The 13,376-nt window shown below is 44.5% G+C and overlaps 2 protein-coding genes across 2 annotated transcripts in view; one reads left to right on the forward strand and one right to left on the reverse strand.

The window, feature by feature from the left end:
- Nucleotides 1–13,376, reverse strand: part of LOC121403886 (serine/arginine repetitive matrix protein 1-like) — a 62,894-nt gene that overhangs the window by 37,023 nt on the left and 12,495 nt on the right. Inside the window, 1 exon segment of the mRNA XM_041591971.1 lies at nt 7,276–7,373. Coding sequence (XP_041447905.1) covers nt 7,276–7,337 — 62 coding nt within the window. The 5' untranslated portion in view covers nt 7,338–7,373.
- Nucleotides 9,129–9,896, forward strand: LOC111070717. The gene is made up of 3 exons (XM_022361451.2): nt 9,129–9,390; nt 9,456–9,534; nt 9,594–9,896. The coding sequence occupies exons 1-3, from the start codon at nt 9,223–9,225 to the stop codon at nt 9,812–9,814; spliced, it is 468 nt and encodes a 155-aa protein (XP_022217143.2). The 5' UTR covers nt 9,129–9,222; the 3' UTR covers nt 9,815–9,896.

Below are 13,376 nucleotides of genomic sequence, written 5' to 3' on the forward strand. Positions count from 1 at the left end.
ACAATTTATGGCAACAAATGCCCGCCCGCCCGTTTATCAATTAGTCGAAAATTAAAGGCTTCTCTGGCCACACTTGATTGTCGTTCAGGGCAAGTTCGGGGATGGGATGGAACTGAGTGAAAGTAAAAACATCCCCCCCGTTTTCCCTGTCTGTGGTGACCTTTATTTCAACTTAACGCCATTAATGTTAATGTTGGTCTTTGGGGCACATTTTCCAGCTTATTAACTCGGCCATTTGCACTGCTTTTCTTTTTCCTTTTCGCTTTCACTTTCGGTTTCAGTATCGCTGTCGCTTTTGCTTTGGCTTTCGCTTTCACTACGTTCCTTGTGTTTTTACTTTCGCGTCTCCCTGTTCCCATTTTCCCTGTTGCTTCGTCTGCTGTGTCTCTTGTTGAATTTCTCGCTACCAAAATCCAACTAAATTTCATTTCAGATTTTCCACACAAAACTTTCCGTCGACCCTTGCATTTGCCTTCCCTATGTCCGTCGTTTTCCTTTCCCCTCTCTGTCTTTCCTGATGATATCAAATTTTATTTCCACATTCGCTTCCTCTTTAATGTTAATTTCTGTTAGGGAAATTTCCCCCATGAAACTATGTCCGTTTCCCGGCACCAGCCCCAGCCCCAGCCGCAGCCCCAGCGCCAGATCCCTGCCAGCCCTTGCTGGCGTCAAGTTGCCAACGATGTTTGCTCTTCCACCCATTGCCCCCGCCACCGTTTTTTTGTGCGGTATTACATTTTGTTACTATACATAAATTGAACATTTTGCCGCAATGCCGCACACATTTTGCCTGTTGCTCCACTGAAACAGCAACAGAAACAGAGACGAGGAACAGAGCCGAGTGTTTTGGGGCTAGGGAAATGCTAGTGGGAGTGAGGGTGTGGGTGTGGGTGGTGATGGGAATGGGAGTGGGAGTGGGAATGGTGCTACGGGATGAACAGATGGCAAGCCACTCGACACAGACAAGGACGATGTAATAAAGTTAGAGGCCTGTCAGGCGGTGTGCCACAAAAGAAATGCGGTTAGCGGGTAGGCAGGAAAGGCAGGAAAGGCGGTAAAGGCGGTAAAGGCGGGCCACCAGGGCCACCATTGCCGCACGAACATGTTATTGTCAAGGACTCTCTCGGAACTCAAAAATATATCACACAATTCCAAAATATGTATTCGTATATGTATTTGTATATACGTATACGCATAGGGTGGAGGTGGGGATCTGTGTCTGTGTCTGGGCAGAAGGAAGCAATCAATAAAGAAGTAGCTGCCTCGTAATGCTCATAAATAAATTAATGCTCCGGAGAGCAGAGCTCTACTCAAGCGATGCCCACCCCACGCCTCAATAAGTAGGCAACGAATTTTTAGGGGAAACATATACATACACGCATACATACACATACATACATACATCAACGATTATAATGATGATGATGCTGACTGCTGGATGGAAAGGGTTGGCAGATGAAAGCTTCGAATAGTTACGGCCAAATGCGCTAACGAAGCAATTAGCAGTTGCTCCACAGTTGCTCTACAGGTGCCCCAGGTGCTCCAGGCTCCGCGGCAGCTCTAGGGGCAACTCCTGCGAGCGCCACACAGTCCAGGTCGAGTACTCGGACTCACACTACTCTCAGATGTATCACAGTTGGGTCGCAAGCTGCTGAATAAAATTATATGCTGCACATAGATTCTCCCCTTTCCAAATGCTCCTCACAGTGCTGGTCATCAGCTTTGTTTAATATTTTTAAAACAATTTCAAGGGGCAGTGGTCCTGCCTTTCCCGTGATTCCCACTAGAGTACAAATCTGCTGGCGTCGCACAAAATAGGGACTGTCTGTGGGAACAAGCAAATTAGTTGGCAAGATTTTATATACACTTTTATTCCAGCAGAGAAAATGCAAAAATGTTAACGAAATCCGCACTTAAAGCGGCTTAAGTGTTGCCGCATAACTTTCCGCTTATCAACAGAAGGGTGGTGCCACTCCCACTCCCACTGCCACTCCCACTCTCACTTCTATTCCGTTTCGTAATTAGTACGGCATGCCGTTTCCTCCAGAGATGGAGATGTACATGGCATTGAGGCGGGGTCTGGGGTAGTTAGGCACACATTTAAATGCCATTTAAGCCACATCGAGGCCGCAGTCCAGGTCTCTGTCTCTGGCTCTATCCCTGTCCCATTTGCTTGTGCGTATCCATCATTTGGCACTTGAGGCAATTAATTATGTATAAAAATATTATTTTCCATACTTTGTGGAAGGCTCACAAGCTCAAACTCAAACCCAAAAACCGATACTGATGCCGTAGCTTTGTATTTGTTTTTACTTAAATCATTTTTCCCATTTTTGTTTCCCGTCCTTCGCTCTCCTCTTCTCTCTCCACTGTGAAGAGGCGCCTTGTTTTTTAGATTTCTAATTACGACAGCCTCTTGGCCGGGGATTTTGTGGGCTTTCGCCAGAAGTTTTTTGAGATGCGGCTTAATTATGTCTCATGGACATACCCCTGTCCCCGGTCACCGGTCCCCGTCTCACCTACTTCATCATCATCAACCCCCAAACAAATGCTGGAAACGAGAAAAAATTTTGGAACAAATTGAAATTTGATAGAAATATTTATGTATGTATGTACAGCAGCAGAACGCTCGTTGAATTTGGGGGCTGAAAGCACCCTGCGGGGTCGCTTTGGTCTCTGTGTTTGTACAGCGTGTGCCCTAAGCTCGAGCGTAAACAAAAATTTCAAATTGTATACAAAAATGGTCCGTGTCAGGTGAGCGAGCAGAGCAAAACCTTAAACCGAAAAGCGAAAACCATAGCTACGGTCCACCATGGGTGGGGCTTGAATGGTGGCGAGTGGTGAGAGGCGAGGGGCTGGCGGTGCGAGTGCGAGGGCCCCGCCGAGTGTCTGCGAGCTGTACAAATTTATGCCCGTGTGAAATTGTTGGCACACAGTTCAATTAGCTGCTCAGCACTGTGAGAGCTGCATTTTAAATTCAGAGTTCATTACATATGTGTATACATTATTTGCAGTTCATTGCGAGCAATCGTATAAGTGCGCACATATGCTCGGCACTTACCCAACACTGCACGGTCAGGGGGTGGTGTGCTTCACTGCTGGCGTGTGGGGGGAGGCGTCCATTAGGATTCGAATTCTGACTAGGGCTTAGCTTAAGTAGTTCAGTAGTTAGTATGAGTAGTTAGCCAAGACGAACTTTTGCCATTACTTCAAAAGAACTTTAGGGCGAAGCTGCAGGGAAGCATTCACCTGGAGGGAAGCGGGATGAACGGTCTTGGGACCACATTTCATCCGGAAATGTTTTGCGGTGCAGAATAAGAATAGTTCACATTAGCAAAGCTGCTCAGAGAAAAGGTTTGAATCAGCAAAATGAAAGCTACTTTAAAGCAGGTGGTTTTCCAACACTGCAAGAGTGGCAAGACAAATGAACTAAAGTTTTCAAGGTGTCATTAGGGTTGCTCTCCAAAATGTACCACATCAGACACAACTTTCTTGTGGCATTTGGGCATTTACATTCTAGTTTAAGCCACTTTTATGCCAGCCCAACGCTATTCAACACTGACACACGAGAATTCCAGAGGCTGGCGAATACTGTGCTCTCCGAAATCACTTTCATCCGAAGCAACTTCTGCAAAACAAAGCGAAAGTGATTCTCAAAGTTTGGAATAATTTTAGTGGTGGTAGTGGGGCGGGGAGGCGTTGCTGGTATTACCAAAAAGTTCCATCCACAAATGTTTACCAATACTCAAGTGGAAAAATGAAGCACTGTTGGGCGAGGAGAGTGCAGGTGTAACAGAGAGAGCGTGATACACCGAGTGAGTGAGTTTTGCGTTGTGTGTTGTTTGCTCTCCTTTGGCTTCAATTTGCCAGGTAAAAGATACCCCAAAACTTTAGTTTGCACTTCTGCTTTTTTTTGTTTTGTTCTTTTCTTTTGTTGGCAACCCTCTGCAAATTTGCCCAACATTTTTATCGCACAACTTTCAGTTGAGCACGAGGTTTACCAACACTGAGGCATATGCTGCACGCAGCCAATTCATCTTGCACAGACACAGACACAGGGACAGACAAAGACAAAGACACAGCCAAACAAACAAAACAAAGGCAAGCCAATAAAATCTTCAACTGCTGGGATTAGACCCTTGTCTTAAATTTTCTGAAAATTCTCATTTCTCTTCCATCTTCCATCTGCTGATTTTTTTCTTGTTTTTTTTCTTGTGGTTTCTGTTGGCCAAACACACTTTGAAACTGGCAGTTCTGGCTGGCGGAAAACGTAATACGCAAAACTTTCAACGTAAAATTGTTCAAATACTACAACTACACAGAAACATGTGCGTGTGTGTGTGTGGTAAGGGCGACTCATCTCTGTCTGTGGTCGCCTTGGGCACTTCTAAAACAGGTGAAAGAAATGGAAAGCCAGGCAGAAGTTGGTCCGACTGAAAGTTTTTCAATTTGTTTATGCATCCAGCACAGAGATGAGTGAATTATTGCATTAGAATTATGAGTGGGGGGTGGCCAGGGACAACCTAGTCCGAACGATGGTCAAGTAATGTTTGAAATATTCATGCAGCATTCATTCCCCCGCACCCAACACCCAAAAGCCTGCTGTAAATTTTGATAAATGGTTTTGGCCAATTTTCCATCTTTCTTTTCGTCTCTTGTTTTTTTTTGTGTTGTGGACAAAATTGAGGAAATTGTATAAAACAATATTGATGGCGATGCGAATAAATAATTAATTTATTACGCAAGGTGCCTTCATTGACATGCCCAAAACAGGAAGAAAAAATTACAAATATTGTATAGGGAATATATGTATATAGGTAAATATACACATATGCATATACATACATACATAAATATAGAATTATACCCGTATATGTGTATGCGAGAAGTCGCTTCATTTCGCTTTCAAAATTATGAAGTGACAGCCAGGCGATGATATTTCATTTACTTTGTATTGCCTGCCCCAAGGGGGGAGATGGAGGAGCAAAATGGGTGGCTACGGAAATGAGAAATGTGAAAAGGAAGCTGCGGGAGACACAGTCGAGGCAGCGAGAGAGAGTGAGAGAGAGAGAGCGGGAGAGAGAGTGAGGATATGCCTTGCAGATACTGTGGGTTGCTGTTTCTGTTTCTGCTCTTGTTTCGCCATCGTCATCGGCCACTGACAATGATGGAGGAAGATTGATGCCTTTGGCCCTGCCCCAAAATGAATGCCTCACCAACACCCAACACCCACACATCCACATTCACGCACACACGTGAATGGCAGCCAGCCCTGCATTACGTTTGCCCAGGCATGTACCACCCAGGGCTACCTACTGTCATTTGAGTGTAGCAAATTGTTGCATACTTTTTGGAGCATGGCCTCGTTCTCAGCATCGTGATGGATCTCCCAGGACCTGGGCACAGTTGTGTGACTATTGCCCGTAATTAAGCGATTCGGGTTATGCTTTTCCCCCAAAACTGTGTGTGCTGGGTGGGCTGGGTCTGTCCCAAATCGTACCTTCAGCGCATCATCAACGATGAGAACTACCCCGCAACGATTGCCCAGTGATAGCCGCTGTGATAGCGACTGATTCCCAAGCAGAGGGTATCATATAGTCGATATGTCGGCTGGCATTGCCACTTTTATTTCCTTTTTTTTGTGTTTTTTTGGAAATGTTCTTTTAATCAGTGAAAATGTTGCCACGAATCTGTGGACTTTTGGGACTGAGGGACACAATGTGCGTAACAAGGAAATGCAATTATGGAGCACACCAACACCAACACCAACAACAACAACAACAACAACAAAAATGAAAAGCAATCAATGGCAATCGCTTTCGGGCAGCCCCTGGCCGAGTGGCTGCTGCTCTACACCACCGCTAACTGCTGTCCTCTGGCAGCACTTTGGCCCGAAAATATTAATCACTTCAATGGCGGAATCAATAATTAAAACGAAGAGCACATACGCGCGCACACACAGCGTGGCAGCAGAACCGCAGAGCAGCAGGGCAGCAAGGAGGAGGGTATCGAAATCGAAACCGAAACGGAAGCAAAGAAGGAACATGAGGATGAGGATGAGGAGAAGGAGGAGAAGTAGAGGAACGGCTGAGTGAAACCAGAGCAAACATCTGGCACAGTCAAACAGAGATATCAAGTATACGATCCGTGAGCCGAGCAAAGAGCTGCTGCTACTGCTGCTGCTGCCGTGTGCAGGTGCACAAAAGTTATTAATGGTTTTTGGCGGCTTACACGATTTGTTCCGTTATTAAAATTTCACTGCCTTTGTGGCTCTCCACTCACCCCTCCGCTGCTCGTCGATGAAAGGATGAGCTCGACAAGGACGCGCACCCCAGCCCCCGCCCCGCTCCACCGCCAGCGGTTGTACATGACGAATGTAATGGCTGCAGCAACTGCTGCAATATGCACATGTCTGTGTACATATTCGTATATGGTGTGTGTGTGTGTGTTTGCGGAGACAGACTTAACTTTTCCCTTTGAAACGAGCTGCACGGCAAAACACTTTCCAGCGGAGAGCTGGCCGCAGCCAACATGGTCATAATTAATTTTCTTTTTCACCCTTTCAGCTCTGCCATCATCATTGGCCTTTGCCCAGTGAGTGTGAATGATATTGGGTTCGATTTCCAGCTGCAATCATTGCACCTGGTATTCTGCTGGTGTTCAGCAGTGGGCAGTACGTGAGAAGACCCCTACGATTAATTCTCTCCCAGCTACACAGTTTTTCTGACTCGCAAAATAGTACAGAATCTACATTTATATAGGTACGTTAAAGGCAAATGCAAATAGCAAACAAAATACTCTTGAGAATCCATTTCTTTCTGTAAAATTCAATTGGAAAAGGAACAAAGCTACGCATAAACGGGCTATGGGTAGGGGTTCTTCGGCTGCCGAAGCTTTTACTATTAGTGAAAATCGGTATACGAAATTTAATTAAAAATTAAACAATAATTTAAGGATCTGTACAAAGTTTCATCCGTCTGGTGAGGTTGCTTCAAAATGGAGTTAGGTATTTGGAATCGGAAATATCTGGATAGATTTTTGTTGCTTATTTTCATAGCTGTTAAAACTTAAATACATTTGTTATATTTTATTTTTGCATAAAGAACGAAAATATCAAATGAAATAAGCATAAAAAAAGGGGTATAAACATGCAAAGTTAAATTAAAATAATTCTACATACTACTTAATGTATGTACATATATACTAAATAGTATGTATGTACTGTAAGTACTCTAATTATTGCACTGGCTAAAATATTTACATTTGGTTACTTACTTGAGCTTAATCATGCCCATCTCGGCATCCATGGCCCAATTGATCGTTCTTTCGGCCATCATGTGAGCATCGGACCTTGGATGTTAGACAACAAAAAACTGCAAAGATAAAAGTTGGGGAATAAATAATAGTGAAAAATAACACACAAATATAGCAGAAGAAATGGCAGATTTGTGCACAATAAACGGCATGGTACCGTTGCCTCAATTCACTTTGATAAATTCCCATATACAAATCCATTCCGATTAAATTTACAACAATTTCTGACCGCCCCCACACACAAATTCCTTTGCTTGAGTTGCCAGCTCCAGTCCGTGTTTGACTTGGATCCTTGGGAATGCACATGTGGCAGCGGGTGTGTGGGTGTGTGGTACGCGTCGGCAATTGCTGCTGGCCCAAAGGGTATGCAAAAGCAAAACCATGTTCCACACATACTTATCCGCGGCATTCACCAGTCGACTATCATCTGACTCTCAGTCTCTGTGTCTGTCCTGGCGTGTATCTATGGACAATGGGTGTGTGTGTGTTCTTCCGGTTTCCGCCGAGGCCTGCATCGCAGCCCCGATACCCTTGTCATGGCTAACGCATTATTCACACTGAACACAATAATTTGGTCGGTCTGCGTCTGGCTTTCCGTCTGTCAGTCTCCGATTGTCAGCCATGCCATGCCACAGATTTGCATGGTTACCCGGGCATGTTGGCAGGTTGCCAGTCTCTCTGTGTGTGTGTGTCTGCAGAATAAATTGTACAAAGTATACAATTTTAAAGCCATTTCAGTGCTGCTCCCTCAATGATTGCTTTTCTACTGCTGATTAATGTTTAATTTTCGAGCAGAGCACTCGAGTCAATAAGTCAATTCGCAAGACTTGGCCTTACAATATTTCACTCAAAACTGTTTCTGACGGCGGCTCAACAGCCTCAATAACAGCAATAATAACTAATTGAGTTATTTCAGTGGCTTGTGGGAAATTTACAATTTATTTGTTGTGTACTATTGAATTTCTTGATTACATTCCAGCACAGATAGAATGCAATTCTCTGCAATTAGTGTGGCAAATATGCGATATCTTCAAATATACATTTTCTCAGACAACATTGAGTCAGTTTATTGTTTATTTTATTTTTTGTTTTATTTACGTAATTTTATTAATCGAATCTTCCCTAATAGAGACTGACGAAAAGTATGCAAATTTTAAGCTAATATATTTTTTTTTAGTTTATTGTTTAATATTTCTAGCCTCAACATATTGAAAGGGTCGGTTCTTTGGCATTCATTAATGCCAACTTTCAGCGAGCATAAAGCTCTTTTCGATTAAGCATTACGTCTTATTTTTAGGTAGAGAAAAAACCAAAAAAAAATGTAGCGTGGAGCCCAAAATCTCTTTAAGTCGAAGTTAATAAGTTCCTGAAGAACATACACTCCCCTGCCGACCCCCTGCCGACCCCTTGCCGACCCTCACCCCACCGAAGAAAAACCAAAATATGTAAACTCATGTCATAATTGAATTTTCATTTTGGTCCTGGGAGCCAGAGTCAAAGCTCCGCCCGAAGCCAAGGACCAGCACCAGGCTGAATAATTAAAAAGAAATGCGAAATAAAAAACTAATTTTGTCACCCGAATGGAGCTGAACAATGTGTGTGTGTGGGTTGGAACAGAGGGACAGGGGACTGGGACTGGGATTGAGGCTAAAACGAAGACTGTCAGCTTATAACTTAAGCCGTACTTTTAGGGGGAATGGAACACAAACTGAGGTCTTATTGAAAACTCATTAAAAAGTTATAAAAATAAAACAGTTCCCCGGAGCTGCTTAAAAACTCATCAGATACTGATTCAACTCCTTGGCTTTGATTTCTCAATCAAAAACGTTGACGATAGCTCTGAGAGTTTTCAATTTTGTCTGGTTATAGACAGGAGAAACAGGAAGAGAGAGAGAGAAACAGAGAAAGATGCCACCAAAGGGACGACCGTCGGGCCATAAAAGGGGCAAGGGCCAGCTGAAGGGTATGGAAAGCCCGGATGGTCTTTCGGCCGACGGAAGTGCGCTTGACCTGGGCAAAATTCCAGTGATCCTTGAGGATCCGAGCATTTTTACCATTGGGATCATTGCAGATACCGTAGGCCCAACATTTGCTGTACCCACACGGTTCAGGTTGAGTGCATTAATTTCTTTTTCTGACAGGAGGTAACCTTGGGGTTTCTGCTGGCTGGCATTGGCTTCCGTCGGGACAATCTTAACAATTACCTGATGGTGCACGACGGTGAGTAGCCATTGTCTGCCGCTGCCCCCATTAGTCCTCTCCTCTCCTCTTCCTTGCAGACACGTCCCAGGAGGAGATCGAGAACTTCTTCGAGCATCTGTACAAGATGCACAACCTTGGGATCATCATACTCGACTTTCAAACGAACAAGCGGCTCAAACTAGTGTTGGAAAAGTGCAAAAATATGCTGCCCGTGGTAGTCGTGGTACCGAACAAGGCCAGCCTGGTGCCCTATCAGGAATGGAAGGGTCGCAAGCACATCCACGAACAGGATCTCTAAGCGAGCGGAGCTCTCCATTCCGCTCTTTCTCTTTATCTCTTACTTGAACGGAAATTGGGTTAAAGCATAAATTTTAAAGTAACTTTTGGCTGTTATTGGGGCACTCTAAAAAACAGGAAGAGGCTACCTTGCCACTCTCTTATGGCACATTGCGGTTATTGATGGGGTATCTTCTAGTAGCTGCCACTCTGTCTGCCACTGTGTGTCTGTTGTTCGCGGGGCATTGCAACATTGCCACGAATCAATCACATTAAATTGGAATTTAATGCTTTCTCCACTCCGCTGTATTTCGAAGTACTCAAACAGATTTCCACTTTGTGCGGTACGTTATTTGGCTGCCAAATTAATTACAATTACAATTACCTTCCGCTCTATTTTCGCCCATTTCCCAGTCCCATTCCCCAGCCCCATTCGAGTGCAATTGGTAAATGGTTTTGACATGTCCGCAGAGCATTTGCAAAGTGAATGGTTTTGATTCTGATTCTGATTCTGGCTGTTGCCGAAACTTTTCCCTCATGCCACCGCCCCTGCGAGTGCCACGCCTTGCCGCCTGTCAATGTCAGGAGGGAACAAGTTGAGGCTCAAAGCCGCAGCTTGTTTGCGGCTCAACAATAAGTATGATGGCCGCAATGCTACTTAGCAAAGAGCGCCATGAAAATATGAACTACAAGCAAAACCGCCTTTAAATAGGCTGCCAGACAGGCGGGAAGGACTTCACAACTTTTAAGTCAGGTGAAACCCGAACAGGCACGGGACAGGGGCAAAGGCCCATTTTGTGTCTGTGTGGTCGAGGTGATGTCCTCTGGCCCCCAAAATGTACTCCCGACTGCCGGTTAATCGAGACGTTTTCTGTGGTTTTGCGCCTGATTAGGTTCTGGGGCCATTTAATTGAATCGTTGGGCAGCCAAGCAGCTGGAAGGCAGCCCCACAGCCCAGAGCCTGATTCCGATTCCGATTTCGTTCGTAATTTATGTGCATATTTGACCAGACATCTCCACGTGAAGAGAGTCCTAGTGAAATATATATGAGACCAATGTATCAATGTCACACATGTCGGTGAGGTGTACAGATCGACTGGTTATTGCCAGAATGTCAGCAATTAATTGTGTTGGTACCGCTCGAGTGAATTAGCGTGGAATCCCAGGAGAGAAGACAACTGCCAGACCCATATCGATATTGACAGAGCCACAGCCACACACACACACCAACACACCCACACTCCCGATTCAGGCTCTGAATAACCAACAATATTGTCTGTCTTTTGCTTTGATTTTATCGTCGTGAGAAAATCAAAGCCCACACACTTTCAAGGCCCCTTCAGTGACAGCAGTAGGACGAGGAGTGCCGAGGCAAGGGAGCTGCTCTGGCTCTGGGGCAGGAGTGGCAACAAGGTGGAGTGTGAGCTGGCGCTGTAGGTTCTCAAGTGGAGCCCAGGGATAGAAGTAGGGCCACGTGGTAGGCGTAAATTTAATTACACTTATGCTTATGGGCCAAGTTTGTCCGGGTGCTAGGTCTCAGAGCCCAAGCCCAGGTCTACTGCCAAAAGTCTTGCCAGCAAAGTTTCCACCTCGCAGGTGACAAGTTGGGCAAAAGTTTGGAATTTATGTATTAAAAGAATCTCCAACTCAATCGAGAGACGAGACACAGACGCGGGCCGCCCACGGCTGCGTTTACACAAAGAAAAAGAACGAAGGCTGCCGATTAATTATAATTAAATGCAATGTGAATACGGGAGATTTCTAGTGAATCCCATGTGCCCTGGATGCACACTCCCAGCTTGTGGCACCACCAAGGCCAAAATGGGGCATCCTGCAACGCACAGAAAGTTTTATATATTTTTTTGAGAATAATTGTAAATTCTTAGGGCCATATTTGGAATATAAGAGATATTTCTGTGTGCTGAAACAAGTTGCTTGATTATTTTTATTATTTCTTTTTTGGAATTGGCAAACATTTTTGCTGGCATTTTACTTTTTTTTTTTTGGTATGATGCATCTTTATTTCCCCATCTATCTGTTACACTATCTCGCTCTCTCTCTCTCGCTCCCTCTCTTTTCCTTCTCTATAATTCTCTTGATTTCTTTCTGGCTCGCCTGCTGCATAACGGTTCCTCCTCCCGAGGCGGCAGGGCTCTGATAATGCAACACAAAGCTTCAACTTCAATTTCAGGCAACAAAAGACCCTGACAGGCAGACAAAGCATCATCCAGCAGACTGTGAGAAATAGGGAGGGGGAAAAACAAAACAAAACAAAACGAAACGAGATAGAGATGGCAAAAAAAAAAGAGACAGAGATGAGAGAGAGTGTGGGGAGGCATGGGCAGTGGGAGAACAAACAATTACAGCCTTGAAATGTATTCCTGAGTCACTCCCTCCACTCACTCCCGCTCAACCATATTTATATCATTGCTGTGGGGTTTGACGATTTTCATAAGATGTTTGCCAAGAAAAGAAGCGCTTTATGGCGGAAATTCTAAAGTGTTATGTGTATGTGTATATATCCCGTATATACATACCTGTATATTCTGAATCGGCATCAACAAACGAGTAGATTTAAGCAATTATTTGCCCTTATAAAAAGGGGTTCTTTTTGCTGCATGCTTACAGTTGAAAGTAAGTCTGATTGGAGCACTATAACATATACATATACATGTATGTATGTGTGCATGTACATGCCGTGGAAACACACAGCTACACACATTTACCATGTTATAATTCCATCTGAAAGGGTATTAACTTCTTTGGTCTCTCTTGTTCATTTATTTATTTTGTTTGGCTTTTCGTTGCAAGAAAAGAAAAGAAAAGAAAAGAAAATTTTCGATTTTTGCATTTTATGTTTCGTCAGTAGTTTACGGTTTACTGTACAGTGCAGTCAGGGCTTACCGGACAGCCAGTCCGAGGAACTGCACTGAATGGGAAACTATTGAAAATTTAATGCGAGTATTCCTTGAAAATACTCGTGAAAATATTACGTACGCCAGCCAGCAGCCATGGCAGCAGCCAAACAAGTCCAGCGGAACACACAGAAGGAAATCGGTGGATGGTGGATGTACGATGTAGGATGTAGGATAATGGTGTGCTGATGGAAAGGGAAGGGAATGCAGGGGAAGGGTGGTGTGTGGGTTAGGAGGGGGGGAGGAGGGTGCTGCGTATCTGGGCGAAGCGTAGCCAATTTTTTGGGGTTGCTCATCAGCTTTGGGCTTAGGGCTACAGAGCCACAGCTCAGTCTCAGTCCCCAGTCTCACTCGATTTCCCGGGAAATTGAAAAGCTCACACACACACACACATATAATTGTATGTAAAAGGTGCCATACACATACACTCACATAAGATGGGGGGGCGGATTCAGTGGGTGGCATTGATATGAATGCGGCTTAAGTGGCTGGTATTGTTTTTACATTAAAATATCATTAATTTTGTGCGCGACTGTTTGTTGTTGCTACGTTATTGGGGAGCCTGCGCCTCCCTCCCCCGTTCCATCCCCCTCACCCTTTCACAAGAGCAGCCACGGCACCAGCGCGCCATAAGTGTATGTACAATATAGAGCCATTAACACGGGGTGA

The sequence above is a fragment of the Drosophila obscura genome, unplaced genomic scaffold (assembly GCF_018151105.1).
Source record: "Drosophila obscura isolate BZ-5 IFL unplaced genomic scaffold, ASM1815110v1 contig_165, whole genome shotgun sequence".
NCBI classification, from domain to species: domain Eukaryota; kingdom Metazoa; phylum Arthropoda; class Insecta; order Diptera; family Drosophilidae; genus Drosophila; species Drosophila obscura.